The sequence below is a fragment of the Apteryx rowi genome, unplaced genomic scaffold, assembly GCF_003343035.1.
Source record: "Apteryx rowi isolate R43461 unplaced genomic scaffold, aptRow1 scaffold_427, whole genome shotgun sequence".
Taxonomy (NCBI): Eukaryota; Metazoa; Chordata; class Aves; order Apterygiformes; family Apterygidae; genus Apteryx; species Apteryx rowi.
Window position 1 is genome coordinate 454,832 of NW_020450680.1, and position 18,431 is coordinate 473,262.

At 38.2% G+C, this 18,431-nt stretch overlaps 1 protein-coding gene across 6 annotated transcripts in view; it reads right to left on the reverse strand.

Moving 5' to 3' along the window:
* The window catches only part of CLCN3 (chloride voltage-gated channel 3), a 67,343-nt gene that overhangs the window by 27,386 nt on the left and 21,526 nt on the right, over nucleotides 1-18,431 (reverse strand). For 2 of the 6 annotated variants that reach the window (XM_026076145.1, XM_026076143.1), the window contains exon 1: nucleotides 8,946-9,081. The exons of the other annotated variants lie outside the window; for them this stretch is intronic. In XM_026076145.1, coding sequence (XP_025931930.1) covers nucleotides 8,946-9,024 — 79 coding nt within the window. In that variant the 5' untranslated portion in view covers nucleotides 9,025-9,081. Of the gene's footprint in view, nucleotides 1-8,945; nucleotides 9,082-18,431 lie in introns of those variants that run through there. 6 annotated transcript variants of the gene reach the window in all.

The following is an 18,431-nucleotide window of genomic DNA, read 5'->3' on the forward strand; positions in this document are numbered from 1 at the left end:
TTTGTTTACAGTCCACAAGTATAATCTTCTGGATGACTGCCAAAATATATAATGGTGGCATGGCCACCATTCCCCCCCCCCAACTGCTTCTGCAGCAGTAATTGCCACAAAGGAAACATTTATATTGAGGTAATATACAGAACGATTTAAAGAGTGGTTCCTGTTTCTTGTTTAACTAACAGCAAGATCATTTAGTCAACAGCATATGGCATACCACACTACGCTCTCTTCTTGAGGACACAGGCCCAACTGGCCATTGAGCCCAACACTTCTATCAGTTCAGACACGCATTAGAACTCATTTCACTGGACTGACACCTGAATAGCCAGGCAGGTGTGCGGGGGGGTATTTTTATTTTACTTTTTATTGTAAACTCAGCTCCTCAGTGTTGTCAGCAGCAGATTTCAACCCATCAAAAAGGAAAAAAAAAAAAAAAAAAAAAGTCAAAGGGCATAACTGTAAGCTCCTTGCAAATGCTACAAACACCACACTCAACAGCCCCAACCCTCACAAAGGTATAGGGATTAAGACTTATACAAAGATAAAACATGTTTTTGCCTTTAAACTTGGAAAGTCTGAGGTTTATCAGAGGCTTGGTATTACCTTTGGACCCAAAGGTGTCTCTCAGCCATCTATAGCACGACAGGTCTCATTTATGTTTGCTATGGAACACACATTCTTAGGGATGAAAGATGACATACAAGAAAATAATAATAAAAAAGTCCTAGTAAGACAAAATGCAATCTGAAATCTTCAAGATATACAAAACTATTCATTTTTGTATTTAACAACCTTACTTTGCTGTCTACATACAGCAGAGCTTAAAATGGTAGAGAAACGTGTGTGTGTGTGGGGGGGGGGGTGTTAACCTTCAAGTGAAAGGAGAGAATGCAAACACAGGAGACAAATCCTCTACAATGTCTGGAGCCTTCTCTAATGTTACCATGATTGCCATGTCTTTTTAAATACCGCTTTTTCCGAAGTCTATGCCATATTAAATTCTCCCTCATCTATTTATCATAACTAAGCCCTGCAAACCTCTTACCAAAACTGTTCCTGGTCTCTTTTAAGGTAGCTGTAAAGAAGCATTACCTATGCTTCCATTAATAAAAGGCTAACAATAAAAAAATTAGAACACATTTTTAATGGACATGAATGTGAAAACACCTTGTTCTAGGGTAGGGGATCCAACTCTCTTGCCATTTCCAATTCTAGTAATCAGAAAGGAAGTCTAAGAAACACCTTTGACTAGACAAAAGGGCAGGCAGATCTTGCTGTGGAAAAAGAAGACACCAACAAATTTCATGCTGTAATCATTAGTTTAGCTCTCAAAGCTAAAAGAACAATAGAATGTATTATGAAAATGTTATTTTTACATGAAAGGGGCTCATAATTTACATTTCACACACAGTTATTAAATTATTAATTTTCCACAATGTTTAACTGGAATCAAGCAATTTCCTGAACCTGGATGACCATGGTAGGACAAAAGCTTGCCTTTGCCCTGGAGCGTGGCTTTATCCCCTGCTATGTATGAAATAATATCAAACTATAAGGAGGATGCAGTCCTTTGCCACACAAGGCAAAGGAGAGCTAAGAGTTGGAAAAGCATCATAAAGTAACAGATCATACTATGCATATTAAAAGATGTTGAACTGGAGTTTTTGCAGGGAGATCATTGGGGATAGCACCACACACTGCATCAGACACCAAACAGAACTTGAAGCAGACCACAAAGATGGTCATCACCAGAGTTCTGGATACAAAAAAAAAAAAAAAAAAAACCCTCTGAAACTGTCTCAGGTTCCTGCATTGCCAGTATCTGCTCAGTCCCATGATGGAATAAATACACATGGCACACTATACTGGATACTGAAATGTAAGTGTATGATGGGGAGGAGCCACAGAACAAGATGTGAAGCTGAAGAGGTGATTTCTTTGAATACAGAACTCTCATGAATGCCTTATGCTGCTGACTAGATATTATCTTACACCAAACAGCAAACAGGTTGCAGTGATACCCTGCATTAGTGTGTGGTAGAAAGGCTGCCYTGGAGAGGACCATAAAGTGAACAACTGTATAATATCTGATGCTCAATACGTAAGATATGCCAGGTATCCAGTCTGACAGCAAAGAAAGAGCATATCTCCAGTCCATATTGCGATCTATATTGCACATAATTATTCTGACAGAGAATTTAAAGAAATATACCAATACTTGATACTTGTCTAAACTTTCACTTCCCTTTCTTCCCTTCCTTCTCTTGCATTTCACACCATGAGAAGCCCCTTTCAGCTATGAAGTTAGCGATTCTCATCACATGCTATATACATAGCATATACCATATCACATTTAGAAGTGAATGCACATAAAATAGTGTTCTATCTCAAATTAAGCATATAGCAGCTTACTTCACTTTATGGCAAGAAGACATCTCTCAGGACAGAATCACAGAGTTAGGTTGAGCTGATCTAACAGACTACCACCACCCAAAGGGGAGGTCTTGCTCTCCATTTCTTACTCTCACCCTTGATGGTACACTCCCACTCTCTGCTTTCAATTGGCCCTGTCACTCATCCGACTGCACAGTATACCAATCAAACATGCTAATCCAGCTAAGCAGACAAAACAAACAGAACATTTTACAGAACTGAAGTCAAGCTACCACGCTGTCACACAGAGTCAGTGCAAGAGCAGGGACAGAAAAAAGAGAAGGGGAAGGGCAAACAAGATCTCCCCTTCCACAGCAACAAACCATCAGACTAGTTCTACTAGAATATATAAACGGGCTCTTGTTAAATTTTAATTAGGTCCTTTTTCTGGAAGTAATTCATACATTTCTATATAAATATTAATATCCAATCAGTATACAGTAATATTCATTTCACAGAGCTCAAAATTCCMTGAGAAGAGTATGTTTAAAAACATTGCAGAGTTGTATACACTACAACAGACAAACAACGTCACTAATGGAGTCCATGGCAGAACAACAATAGAACCCAATTTCTCAAAGGTAACTTCTCTACCACCTGTATAATACTACCCCTTATAGCTAGAGTACCCTAGTTTGCTGCTGCTCACATCCCTTTTTCCAGACAATGCACAACTATACAGTATTCCATTTAGCTGTTGTCCTTCTGGCTGACAGCAGTGCAAGGTGCTTCATTTGTGCTACTTCAAACAGTGTGTGTGTGTGTGTGGGGGGGGGGGGGTTGCATTTCTGTGACTAAAAACCAAGCTAATCATTTTACACCAGAGGCTAGGATAAGCCCTCCCTGATACCACCATCCAAACCTGCTGAGTGCTAAAATCAGCAGGAGCTGGAGCTCTCCAGAGGCCAGATACTAATCCAAGGCTTTGCTTCACCCACATGTCTTTGGGTATTAGGTGGCAAGGGGAATGGGGGCAGGGAAGCACCCTGAATGCAATACACACCATTAGGATCATTTACACTTGTAACAAGGAAGATTTGTATCAAGAAGATGTGTTAGTGCCTGAACTTACTTTTGTATCCCTATTCTGACCTCTAAATATGACATGTCTAATGAAAAAAGGCAAGAAATAATTGTCAGTTTATTTCAATTTGTCTGTAACCACTCAAGAAAATAGTCATTAAAGCGCTACTGTCTTTACCGGGGTAGAAGTAATTTTTAAATGTCAGAATCGGAAGCAAACCATGCCATGTCAGAGCGTATCATTCACTACTGCTGACGATCAATCATTTAAAGCCTTTGCAATCAAGTAATACTCTTCTCTTTGTGCGTAGCTAAGAACTCATCTTGCCTCTTTAGTTGGCTCTCCTGAACTAAGGCTTACAAAGCTTGAACTTACAAGGCTTACATTGGCCTCCTCAGCATTACAAACAAAATTCATATAGAATGACAAAAGCATATATATACACCAACTGAAAAATCAGCTAGCAGATCTGATATGGTGGGAAACAGGAAGACTCAGAACAAGGTTTGAAGAACAGAGAAAACAAAGCTTTACAAAAAACCCTCCTCACCATTTCTTCTGGCCAAAAATCTAGGTTCAAAAATAACCTTCAAAAAAGTAGGAGCTGATGGAGTAAACAGTAAAGAGGAGTAAATGAAAGCTGAATAGTAGTGCTGCAGAGTGAAACAAAGCCTTTTGAAGGGTTGCATCCTCTGCAAACAGATAGGAATCTGAGGACAAGACAAAGAAGAGGTCAAGCATTGCTTAACGCACATTGCATATAAAAGAAAGCATCAATAATTTTGGCTTTTTACTTTAGGTGGAAATACTTCTTTCTGTCTATATGATGCAGCAAGAAATGGCTTTATCATTAGTGGGGTTTTTTTTTTTGTAGTCTTAAAATGCATGGAAGACATTTATTTAGCTATTTAGCTAACCAATAGGAACTTCAGGTATATAAGTGAGGAATTACGTGTGGTTCCACACTACTAAATTTACAACTTAAACATAAGATGGACAGCACACAGAAAAATAAAGGTAGATAGATATAAAATTGAATAAATAATCTAGCTTCTAACAAACAACGACCAGGCTTTACCAATAGAGTCAGGACAATGGAAACTAAGATAATCAGATTTCAAAGCACTGCTGCTGTATGTATGTAAGAGGTATTTACTTATGCTTTGTTTTGGAGGGCAAAGACAGGATGCAACAGAAATAATAACAATCCTAACATTATTATCCCAATCAGGCCCAACAAGAACATAATCTTCATTAGTTCATTAGCCTAATATCGCCTATACTAGCATATCTCAAAATACTTTACAAGTTTGAGAAGTAACATGCCTAATGTAGAACCTTATCAGTCATACAGCCCATGCAGGCAGATAATCTACAACTACCTAGAAAGGACTACAGCTATATTCCATAGTATTTTCTGTTCATCAAATTCAAATAAGTTAAACTCATAACAGAAAATCCYTATTCCCTTTTTATACCAGGAACCATAAAATGAAGTGCTGCAGAAATACAATGGCCTAGGAAACCTAGGTAGATTCCCACAGCCTATAATGTTACATGCTGGGTGGCTCCAGGTAACGCGTTTTCTGAAAACACTCGCCATTCAAGGAACATTTATGGCTACAGTCACCTTGGCTGCAATTTCTGGCCTGAACCTTGAAGTGCAGCACAGCCTGCAATTAGTTTAAAAAATKAATTTTATTACTCTTCTTCCGCTACCAATAAAGTTTTCAGGGTCAAACTCTAGCTCTGAGCATGTGTACACATCTTTTATATCATGTATTTCAAAGGTCATGATGAAAATTTCAGTCTCTGATGGCTTTCAATTCATCTGCCAATTCTGAAACATGAGAGAAGCCCATAAGCAGAAATACAGCCTAAAACACAAAAATTTTTTACCACTTAGAGGATCTAAACTGGCTTAGTATGCATGTGACTCAAACTTTCCCTAGGATATTATTAAATATCCTCTGCCCCATAGCTTCTTGTAAAAGGGGAATCTGTGAAGGGGAGGGGGGTTTCCCCAATGTTAATATTAATAGTATAATGTAAGCAATATGAACTGCACCTACATGCAACGATGATTCGTCCTTCAAATATATACAGCAAACAAAACCATGAGTTATTTTGTCCCACAAAAAAAATGGGTTTACTAAAAATAACTCATTGGTAAATCTGGTATGTCAGAAAACTGAATGCTCTTTCCACACATAATTTTCACATCTCCTGGCTACCAACTCAGTCACAGATTACTAATGATATAGCATTTCATTAATTTCAGTTGAGGTCCTGTGCACATAATAAATACAAGCTGGTCACCACCCAGTGCTTGCTGAAGTTTTGCTACTGGCTTAGACAGCCTAGCCACTCTATGTGTGCTGCTATCACTCATATCTCAAATTTAAAAAGAAAAAAAGAATGGTAAAATGAATGCTTATTTAAGACAAAAGGAAGTAAAAAAAAGAGCTGGTGATTGGTTAGAAGGCAAGCAAGATACTGATATTTTGGAAACATCAAATGGGTCCAGCTAGCAAAAAGAACGCAAAAATAAGTTCAAAGCAAAGAACTGCACAGCACAAATAATAACAATTTATTTACACAATATATTCCAGCATATGGTTTATTATATAACAAATTCTTCTGAAAATGTGTAATATGTCAGTTACTTCTCATATATGCACAGTCCTAAATCAGAACTTGAAAGGCCCTGAAGAGGAGAAAAATACTCTTTTGATACCTGAGAAGACAGCAGAAGTGAATTAGTCCTGTAGCTTTATTTCAGTATAACAGAGAGGATGAGGAGGTCTGGAATTATGAGATCAGTACTACATAAAGAGAAGTATCAGGACAGAGCAAATTAAAAGAAATACAGATAATATCTATACAATAATATCTGTATTTTTTTCTAAGAGATGAGTAATCAGCATTAAAAAATAAATACAATCAATAAATATATGTTTTGAAATCTTTCCACTTGATGTTTTACAGCATATTTGGACTGAACAAATTAAAATATCTTCCTAATGAAAACCACTGGGTCAGACTTTTAATAGTAATATGATATAATACTTATATCATTTCATCAATTGTTAGTAAAGATCATTAATTAAAACTCGAAGTTAAATGCTTGTTTCATCATTGCTGAGGTACAGTCACTTTGGGTGAGCCACTGCAGCCAATTAGTGCAACGAATGTTTTAATGTTACAAAACAGTTTTAYAAGACATGGACATTATTCTGCAAGACAGAAGAAGTGTCAGTATGTGAATTCGGGGAAAAAAAGTTACATAGATTTTAACTACTAAGCTTGTTTCCTCTAAGTATTTTTATCCATTTTCTTCTAATTTAGTTCTTACAGTGCTCTGAAATCTATATAGGAAAAAAGCTTTGAGTACCCTTTTTCGGATCCATAAATAAAAAGAAATGTCAAGAATTTACTTTAAATTTCTGGTTTAGTCTGACAGCATTTTAGCCTTCTTTTGATAGCTAGATGATGATAACATGGATTACTCTAGTACTGTAAATCAGCAAATTTTGATGAAACCTGTGGCACAAACTTTATGATCTGGAGACTCAATTTTCTTATGAGTCATATGCACTTGCCAAATTACGCTTTGCAAGAGAGAATGGTAATATTCAAAATGTTTGTTTTGTGTTTTTTTTTAATCTAAACTCCCTATAGTGAACTGAAGAACCACCAGTAACACTGTTTTGAAATACTGTATCAGAATACATCAAGTACAAGCCTTAACGGAATTCAATGAAACCGGGGGGAAAAAAAGAGTCAAGTCACACTTGGGAATTTTCTTGCTGGCTCCAAGTGATGTCGTCACAACATGAACAGCTAGTATAGCCCTGGACTGTTTTCCTTACAGTATTTGCAGTATTTATAAACTCTGTATTTAAAAGCAATACTCTGACATGCCAGACACCATTTTGCACCACAAGTGTCTCCGCTTTTTGTGCTATATAATCAACTAAAACGTGCAGCCAATCCAATTTCAATGTCTAACTATAATTTGCAAAGTTAGAAGGTAAAATAATGCTGTTGTGTAGTTCTCATCTTTACGACTTTCTACAAATTACATTCTCTCATTTCTGGTAATCAAGATGTACAGGCAACTTCTTTTCCCACCCATCTGAAAAAACAAAACAATTAAAAAAAAATCTAAATTACACCTTGCAAATGTTCAAGAAAATACTATCCTCAATTTCTCAGAAATCATTTTAAAATCCGACTTAGAAAACTAGCCTGCACCTGCTGCACAATAATGATCTGGGCAGAAAACACTGGGATCAAAAAGTAAAAGTCTAAAATTTGCTTGTCTTAAAATACTCTAAGCCATATTATAATTTGTTGACATTCTTAGTGTATGCTGATAAACACTGCAAGAATCAAAAAGATAACATATAACCTGTTTATGTAAAGTACTAAAACACAGATAAAAATACTAGATGAACATAAAAATGTGACCTAATTACTTATAGAAATAAAAGCTTGCAAGAAAAGGTGGAAAAAAAAAAACTTAAAATGGTTTCATAGTGACTAGAGTGAAAAAAACTACTCATTTGAGGTAAATCAAATCTTTATTTTTAAACCACCTCCTCTCTAATGCACCAGCAGGCATAAATGTTGATAACTCTCTAATTTTGGATTAACCAACTTAAACAAAACTAAAGTGAGAAATTATCACATTTACTGTTCTTCACAAAAAGGCTTAATCTACCAAATCTAAGGGGGGGGGGGGGGAAGAGGCATATCCTCAGAATGCGAAGGCATAATCTTATTTCTACTATAACTACTCCCAATACAAAACCAAATCTTTATATAACATATTCTGATTTAAGTTTATTTGTAAGAAACAATTGGCAAGCTCAAAAGAGGATTTTTATGAACACTGAGACCAGTGGGGTTTTTTTGTTTTTAAACTGCTTCCTTGCAAGCAACAGTGTAAAGAACCTATCACAAAGCTCTGATTTCTTAAGAGCTCACCAATATCGGCTTAACTTAGTATTACAATTGTATAGTTTTTTCTTTATATCTCAAAGATGTCAACAAACTGCTAAGTCTAAAAACATGTAGGGAAACTTCAAAGATAGATATAAACATTATTTCTATTCAAGTTATCGAAAGGTATGAAACAGCTTACTGAAACTCTTGCCAGTTTGGTCACAGTCAGTCACAACCACAATTTAGGTCTTTTGCACAGGGGAAGGTTTTATTTAAGAAAAGAAAAGACTGCCACATATTGAAGATGGAGTCACAAGCTGATGTGATCCGAAGCAGGACTAATCYGCCCACAGAGAAAACAATCAACGACAACACAAGAACCAGCTGGAATTTAAGGCTTTTCCTACAAAAGGCATCAGGCCGGCAAACAAAGCAACGCACCAATTCGAAAGCCATTATACACGCCTCAAATCTGAAGCGCTATCTAACACACCGCCAGGCGAGCAGGGAACTCCACGGAAACACGAATTCGCGATACCTCTTTTGTGCAGCTCCCTCAGCGGGATGCAGTCTCCCCCGCCGTCGTACGGGGAGTACGGATCCGCCGAGGCATCCATGGCCGCGACGAGGCCGGCGCCCGCCCGCCCGCCGGTTCAGCGCCGCCGAGGCACCGCTTACACAACGGCGGCAGCGGCGGCGGCGAGGGCCGCTGCCATATTGGCGCGGGAGCCGCGCTGCGCGCCGCCGCCTCCGCGCAGCGCCGGGGCTCGGCCGCCGCCGCTGATGTCATCAAAGGGGAAGGAGCGCAGAGCGGTTGCCAGGGGCTACGCGGGCGGGGAGGTGGGGGGGGCGGGCGCGCGCGGCCCCGCGGGGGCGAGCCCCGGGCGCGGCGCGGCGCGGCCGAGGCCTCCGGGCGCCGCCGCCGCAGCCACGACACGGAACAGCGCTGGTTTCTGCGGTCTGCTCGACCTACACAGAACACAGCAAACACGTATTTCTGTGCTTAAAAAAAAAAAAAAAAGAAAGAAGTTTTCAACTTCGGCAAGGGTTATGGGAGGTGTGCACGACAACATGTATGCCAGGTTTCCAGCCCCAGTCCTATGACTTACATGTCAAATTCACTTTGACATTTGTCAAAGTCACAGTGACAAGTATATAAACAACAGAAGAAATTCACTTAAAATGTTAAGCTGCCGAAGCTGTCAGCCTTTTCAACAAATGAGCGGTGGGTTTACTGGCTCATTTAAAAAGGCAAATCTGCATTTCAGGGCATAAAATTGAGCACAAAAAAGATATTTGTGACCATTTCATTCTGGAGCTAGCCCAGCAAAGGCTTTTAAACAGTCATAATTACGTTTTACTTGGAAGGGACATAAATGATCAAAATTCATGCATTACCTGGGGGGGGGGCTATCTCCCTATCATTTTATTTTCAAACATCAAAATTATTAAGCCACTAAGGAAGAACAATGTAATTTGCTAAAAGCAGCGAACTGCTCTACTCCAAGTGCCAGTGGATTACCTTGCCTGCTTTTGCCTCCACCCCCCGTATTCAAAAACTACTTGTCTACAGAGCACTGATAGACAATTAATTTAGTTTTCAAATACACCAGTTTCTTAAATAATTTTCTGAGTATGTCCTTAAAGAAGTTTTCTTTTATATATCAATGCCAATGTTGCAAACTGTGTGCTATAAAGTGATTTTGTTGGGTACAGAGGAGGACATAAAGAAATACTAAATTTATTTCACAGACACGTTAGTATCTTAAAAATATGGCTCCAATACAACATTCAGAAAACGCTGATATAAATTCTCTACATCTCTGAAGATATGAAAATGGAAAACAAAGGAGAGTGAAGGAAGAAAAAAAAAAAGAGCCTTGTAGCAAACTACAGAGAAAAAAAAAAAAACTTAAAGACCCTCTTATCTCCAAAACAAAGACAACCTTGGAGCCACAGATGTTCAATTTCAAAATACCACTGTCTTCTACTGATTTAGAGATCTCTATTTGCTGTCATCTATACAAGGAAATGCTTTCTGATAAGAGGCCTCCTACAATCACCTTTTCAGCAAGAGCAATTGAATTCTCAAGTTTTTGAACGTCCAAAATTGGTCYGATTTTCAGAGCCACGGTGCATTCTCACCATTCAGTTTTGCCTGTGAAAATCAAGCTAAGGATTTAATTTAACATCCCAAACAGTGAGACATCCCTAAATAAGCTCTCACTCTCAAAACATACCATCACAGGTGTCCTATCCCACTCCCACTGATAGCACTGGGAAGAAATAGAAAACACCTGCTGGCAGCACACAAACTGCCCAAACTTCCCACAGAATAAGAGCCCATCTGAACTTTAAATTATCCACAGTACTTTGATTTAAGGGGAAGTGTGACAGAAATCCCTGAGTATTCTCAATTCCGTATTTTGATAGTACCTAGAAAGAATCCATAATCTCATTATGAGGCTTTAAAGAAAAACTCATTCACAGCAGGAAGAAATATGGTAAGAATTTCTGTAATCTTAAGAATGATTAGAGAATAAACTATTATTGTATTTATTATATGCTTATTACAGGAGGCACCACTATAAATCCAATTCCAAATTTGAGAAAACATGAAAAAAAGGTCTTGAAAAACTTGCACAGGGCAGTCTATAAGATTGCTGCTAATTTAAGAGTTTGATATGGTTTCCAAAGGCCTGGAATCTCTGAAAACTGTTACAGCAAAGAAATGGTTAACTCACTCATTAATCTCAACTTGTTCACTAGACTAAGGCATGTGCAAAATTTCTACTGAAGTTTAGAGCTCAGATTGCTATCAAAAAGATAAAGTCTATAACTAGTCAGAGGGCATATCTGATGAACTTTAGGTATGCAGGAAAACAATGACAGAAAGTTTGCAATGTAAAATACATAAAAAACGTGTTCACTACCTAAAATTTCAAGAGCCTACCCAATATTAGATTTCAATAGCTCCCCCTAGGTTACTGCTTACAGATTGGCTGCCAAATAGTCCTTTCTCCATATAGTCTAAAAAAGCAGAACAGTTCATTTTCCCTCCTCGGCTACCAGCAGCTTGTGTGTTCTCATTGTTCACAGCCACCGCTGTATTCCCAGCCCTGCCCCACAACACAATGAAACGGGCTGGGCTTGCTGCCCTCTCCCCCACTTCCCTAATTTTTTTTTTTTTAAATGAGAAAGATACTATGCATGCTAACCTGATCTATGCCAGTCCTTTTTTTTTTTTTTTTAACCTCTAAGAATCTACAACTTAATGTTTCCAAGTTACTCTTTTTTTTTTTTTCTGCCTGGTTTGAAATAGTGTCCAACTTTAACTCTGTCTGCTAATTTTATATCTTCAAAAGATTGTCAGTTATTTCTATTGTATAAGTCTTGCAAATTCCAAAATTGGACTTAGTGAAATGGTGCATCTTGTTAAGCAGTAATTATGAACGCTTGCCATAAGGCTTTAGCTTAGATTTACGACATCCTTATTTTATACAACCAAGAACCTCTTAACATGGCTAATTTTTATACTTAGTACATAGAACAGTTCATAAGTAAATAGAAGGCTTATACAGTAACTTGTTTTCAAGGAGATTTCATCAGAATAATTATACACTAAAGGCCTGAGTCCCAGAAATCCTCCATGCCCAAATAACTTTATACATCTGAATAGTTCCATTGTCATCAAAAGGCACACACTGCTGTTCACATCACTCAGATTCATATATCTTTGCAGAAAAGGGCCTTAAATCCATTGTTCTGGAAATGTCACAATGTATTTGGGTGACACACCTTTAAAGTATACTACCAATGAAAAAAGATACTTTAATGCTCCTCCACGCCTTTTTTTTTTGGGGGGGGGGAGAGAAATGCATTTGAGACAAAATACTTGAAAGTAAAGAACGAGTCAGAGGTTAGACAAATCAGATAAAGACTGAAGGCAGGAAGACCAAGGGAAAAGTGTTTTGAAGCACTACAGGGACAGAACAAAAGCAATGAGAGGAAGGGCAGCATCACAGAGGTGCTTCAGGCTGCTTATCCCAAGCTGCAAGGGAGAGGCTTAATTCTGAAACGCTCTTCCACCATTTCATATATAAAAGCTAGGTTTAAATAAGAGAGTCAAGCACTTTGTTCCATATAAAACAAACACATTCTCTCAGTTCCCTCAATTACTCTGCTTACTCTGATCAGAGAATATATAATTTCATTGCACCAGATAATGAAATTTAAAATTTGGGCCTGTTATGAAATTCCAAATGCAAAACTCCGGATGCTGAATGATCTCATTAAAGAAACAACAGATGCCAAAAATTTGTCAGATAATTACAAATGATGAAGTGTGACTGATGCAAAAGATTTCAGTGACTCTTAACTGTCATTCTCTTTGGTATTATTATTCAAAACTAAAGCTTCTCCTTCGGCAGAGCTAAAAGATAATATTCTCTTCAAAATGCTACATGACACAGCGCTCTCAAAAAATCTACCATCTCCAACTGTTCTCAAAAGAATTTAACCCATGTTCACCCTCAGCTGATGGCTGGATCTAGAAGCACCCACTTTCCACACGGTGCCTGAAGGGCACAATCTCTCAGAGCCTATGGTTTCCCATTCCCTTTCATTACAGCTTTGTTCTCCTGCCTTTTTTTCTAATCTCTTCTTCCATTTACCCTTTTCTCAATCCAGGTGGCCAAACTAATCCCAGTACTAACCCCACTACTAGTTTGACTCCTCTGAACTCATGTCTTGGTGTATTGATCTTGCAATCCCTTCAGTCTGACTTTGTTCCCTCTGAATAAAGTCATGCAACTTTCTGGTATGGGTCACGCAAGGCAAGTGGTAGATTGCTAAAAGACAAAAGAAGAACAAACATCCCTTCTCCCAGTCCCAGTGCCCAGACCTGGTCTGGGAAGAAATAACTCGCAGATACAATGATAGAAAGGAAAGGAAAGAAAAGAAAAAAAGTCAGTCATGTGTAGTTTTCCAATTAGAACACAGTAAAGAATTTTTTTCAAAGTTTTAAATTAGGGGAGTCCAAAATTTAATTCATTCAGGAATGAGCATTATAGAAAAGTCTATCAATAACATATTCTATGGTGTACTTTTAGGCAGATAGAGTGTAAACAAAACAGGAGTTTAAAAAACAAAAACAAAAAAAACCCCACACACATCCCAGAGGAACGTGCTTAACAGAAATACAGGCAGAAAGCTTTATTCTATTTGTATTTTATTATACAGAAACAATTTAACTTMTTTTCTCAATCACAAGCAGGTTTTTTTCATAATATTTGTTCCCCTACAAACTCGTTACTTAACGCTGCTCACAATCATTTCACCCAGCAAAGAACACATTATTCTGGGATCCAGGCTAATATGTTTGCTTCTTCGCTGGCCAACCTCAAGTTCTTGAATTACACTTTTATACTATTGTAGTAATTCCAATGGCTTCCTTTACTCACTGGCCAGACACGGAAGATGATAATTCAAGTCAAACCCAACTAGCAAACAGAACGTAGTGGACCAGGACACAGAGCCACAAGCATGTTGTGTAATCAGCTCCGAGACTGACTGCCTTCCATCCCAGGGGAGTCAAACCTTCACTGCCTATCACTGAAATATGAGGAAAGGCTCCCCACTGTCAGGCAGAACTACAGGGCAGGAGAAGAAAGAAATAGACAGGAACATGGGAAATAATGAGAACAGGGTGCAGCATAACAGGTAAGACCGAAAAAGAAGTAAAATAAAATCCCCAAACAAACAAAAAAACCCAAAGCCCCCCCCACACTAAGCCTTTGGTCCCTAAGGCCTGTTTTAACAACCTAGCCCAAAAAATGCAGTCAAGACTGCTCCCTTCAGACTGCTCCCTCTTATCACTTGTCTTTGAGGTTGTCCATCATGCTTTTCTTGATCTATACCCTGATGATACTGGAAGAAGAAAATTCTTGAGATCAGCTAGGAACATAATCGGTGACACTATCAGTTGTAAGAGTTTGGGGTTTATTTATTTATTTGTTTTTTTTAATTGGGCAGGTTTAATCACCATTAAAAAAAATCTACTTTTACTTACTAATATTGCAAGGATTTCTAAAGAGTAGCAGAGCTATTGTCTGCATGCAAGAGAATGAGTTGTTTTCTCTGATTCCCCAAAAGCCTCTTAAGTGTTTCCTGTATTTTTTTTCTGGTCTTTTCTTACAGGGTAGGCTTTTACCCAGAAAGCCCTGCTGAATTTCACCTATTAGCTTGAGTACATGTCCTTTCCTCAGTCTCCCGTCTGTTGAAACAGTAATCATACCTCATCAGTAAGAAAGAGGATTTGGCATCCTTATCAGGAATTGATCCTGGCTCACTTAGCAGCTTTACTGAAGTTTACTTCTCCCTCTTCTGGGGCTAGCCAATACTGAGCTGCTAAGATCATTCTGTTCATCTCTTAAACATATTTGTAAGGAAATAGCTTTTATCTGCTAGATTGCCCTTATTCTCACTTTAGTTTTTTTTTTATTTTTGGCCAGAATTTCCAACTTTCTGTTCCAAGTATATGCAGGGGTTAACTTAAGAGCACCAGAATCTGGACATACCATAGAGTTTACTTTCTATCTTCAAGAACATTAAATCTTCTCCATACATACAAGCTGCATGAACAGTGCCAACAGCAATTTTGAAATTTGTTAATATGTAATAATATACTATTCTAATACAATGTATTTGATTCTAGGAAAGTCTGAGCTCAGTACTCAGTAGCAGTCAGAATAAAACGTATCCAGTGTTAGAAACTATTACAAAAGAGAAGGAAAGCATGCTGCTGTACTTCCATGCCACACCCAGATCTCAAATGCTACGTGAAGATCTGATCCCTCCTCTCAAGCTCAAAAATAAATTAATATACCTATGAAGAGGCTCAGAAATGGGCAGTAAAAATGATCCAAAGCATGAGATGGCTGCAAGGTCCAAGTGAGCAAACCAGAACTCCTTAATCTGGAAAAGAGATAACTGAGAGCAGAAGTTTGGTAAAGTCGTAAGTAGCAGCAGAAATMATTTTTCACCATCTGCTCCCATAAAAGAGCTAAGGGACATCAGATGAAGACAGCGGGTCTCTTCCAAGAGTTACTGTTTTATAGGCTCAAGACCACTGCAAAGGAAGAAAGGCGAGAACAACAAACTTTTGCTAAGGAGCATACGTTGTATACAGATACAGCAAAACACAAGCTATAAATAGTTTGATACCTCACACTGGTGATTAATACACCTACTCATTGATTTGCTCAAATTAAACAAAACACTGCCCTGATGCAGTTCCCTTTGGTGGGAGACAGAATTTTAATGGATGACTCTTCCCTCTCTCTTCCTAAAAGTGGGAGGCAGACTACCACCTTTCACAGTGATAGTACTATGCTACCTCTGTGTTAATACTCATTAGTTTCTACATGCACATAAGAAATGCATAATAGGCCTTATCAGAATATGTGTATTTGGCAAGACAATCAAGTCATCCTAGTTTCAGGTCACCCTGTCCTAGTTTCATACCAACAGCAGTTTCATTTCAATAAGCTAATGTTCCCCCCTAAAAACCCATATATCAGCAGAAAGATTCTCCATGGCTGCAACTATCTACAAAAAGAAGAGCTTAAGCGTTTATGCTGTGCAAGGGTGAGTGATGAGGAAGTCCAGGTGCCAGCCMATGCTAATGCATAGGCCTATGTCAGCCTTGGCAGGTCTTTGGCAAGGCTTTGGCTGTTATAGCTGTTCTCAGCAGCATTTATAGCTGCATATAGGTTCAAAACAAACAAAAGGAGGTGGTTCTTCACACAAGATGTAGCTAAGCTGTCGGAGCTTGCTAAAGGATGGTGTGGATCCTAGAAACTGTTTCAAAAAAAAAGTCTGTGGAAGAAAAATCCACTGAGAAGGACTGAAAACCATAGAAACCACCACTCAGTTCAGAAATGCCCTGAGCCATGGAAGTACTCAGAGGAACTATCATTTACTTGCCCTGTTCTTACTCATCCTTAAGCACTAACTTTTGGTCACTGTTAGAGACAGGACGCTGAGCTAGATGGATCTGTGGTTTGGCTCAGTATAGCTGCTCTTATGTTCCAGGGATGTAGTGATATTCTTTCCCATAACACCACCTCTGTTTAATCCATACAGATGAGAAGCTTTCACTTTAAAATGCATTTATTAGCTGGTAAGTATGAACGTTCTCAAAGACAGAAAGCAGAGCGCAGTATTGACACCAATTTGGTTATAATCAACCCACATCCTTTGGCTGATTTAAGAGAACAAAGCAAAGGTAAAATAAATCAAGAAAATGTTAAAGCTGTAGTGAAAATTCTTTAGTACCTAAAGATTCATAGGTCATATTAGACTAAATGATTTTATTGTACATTTCAGCCTTGTGTTTTTACATATCTGCATGCATGTCACCACATTTCCACCGCTTTCATTCCTTCATCTTGCACTACTCATACAGCATGTGCGGGAGAAGAGAACACTGACGCTGCTGCTACACTAGGCTGCCAAGTGAGTAATAACTCTCAGCAGCATTCGTTAGCAAAGCCAGTACTCTTTAAGCGCTTCAGCAAGAAGGGAGCTGCAAAATGAAGCTGACAGCATTATATAATACCAAGAAGATGCAAAGCATAAACTACTAGTACTCTGAGTCATCTTCTGCCAGAGCATCAGGCTGGAAATGCATATCCTTCTGTGCTGGGGAAGACAACAAAAATCTAATCTTGTAAACATGACTTTTCCAGGAAAGACTGGTGAAATTTTCAAGGGCTGGTGGTAGATTTAAGTTCTAAAACCAAAGCAATTCTCACATCCCACAAGCAAGTCTTCAAGAACTGACCATGGCATTCGTGAGAAACCTAAAATTGTCAATATTTGTTTTAAAACATTTAACAGAGTAAGAAACTAATTAGTTACTATAAACTCTACATAGGCTCTTCCATAATTTCTGTCACTTGAAGTCTAATGCCACACCAATCCAACTACAATCTGAAGGCTCAGACACCACTAAAGCTGTTCCACTGTTCAACTAAAACAGGATCAAGGGAATATATGGTAATTTCATTTATATTAACACAGACTGTTGCCTTTCAAGCTATTTTGACAAAACTCAGCACAACAATCTAAAAATGACTTCCAGTTCTGGAAGCTAGGCCAGACCACTTGCCTCTCCTCTGATAACACACGTTCCTTAAGTACTTCTTTAGCACTAAAGTTAGGTGCAAATACTATTTTAGCTGGACGCAATGGCTTAAACTGACATCCAATTCAACATATAGTAGTTGTAGTTTAATTACATAATTGTCGTCCAAAATGAAAATGTTATGTTCCAAAAAAATGGATCACTGCATTTCATAATCAATAACCTTATGGATCAATTGCTAGATGACATCCAGGTTCAGGAAAATCACCAGCATCATAAACAGGTAAGATAGAATATCACCTTTCAAACACCTGACACTCGCTCTCATTCAATAATGCGATTCAATAATTACGTTAAGTGTTTTCTCCATTAACCCCAAATTCTTCCAGTCAAATTATCGTTCTGCCAGGAATTTTGGAATCCTGCAGGGAAGAACCTTGTTAATTAACCCAGTCAGCCATGTAAACATAATGCATAACAACTTGTGCTCAAACAGATGGCCAAAATTAACTTATTACAAATATATAAATAAATAAAGGTAAAGGAGAAAAAAAAGTGTTTTTACATTGTCAGATGTCCTGCGTTCAGCTATATCAGTACTACAGAGCATAGGCAAAATGTCTGCAGGTCTAACTAGAATTCAGTAGAAAGAGAGTAAATGATAACCGGTTACTGACAATTTAATTATTCAAACAGATGAGCTGTCCCTCATGCTTCCTCTGTGATCTGGGCAAGTCATATTATCTCATTATTCTATTTTGAATATATGCCTTACTTAAAAAGACAAATAAGCCCTTTAATGCAAATATTGCTAATTTGGGGAAAAGGCTCTATATAACTTAGGAAAGAGATCTGTCGAACTGTCATAATGTTTGT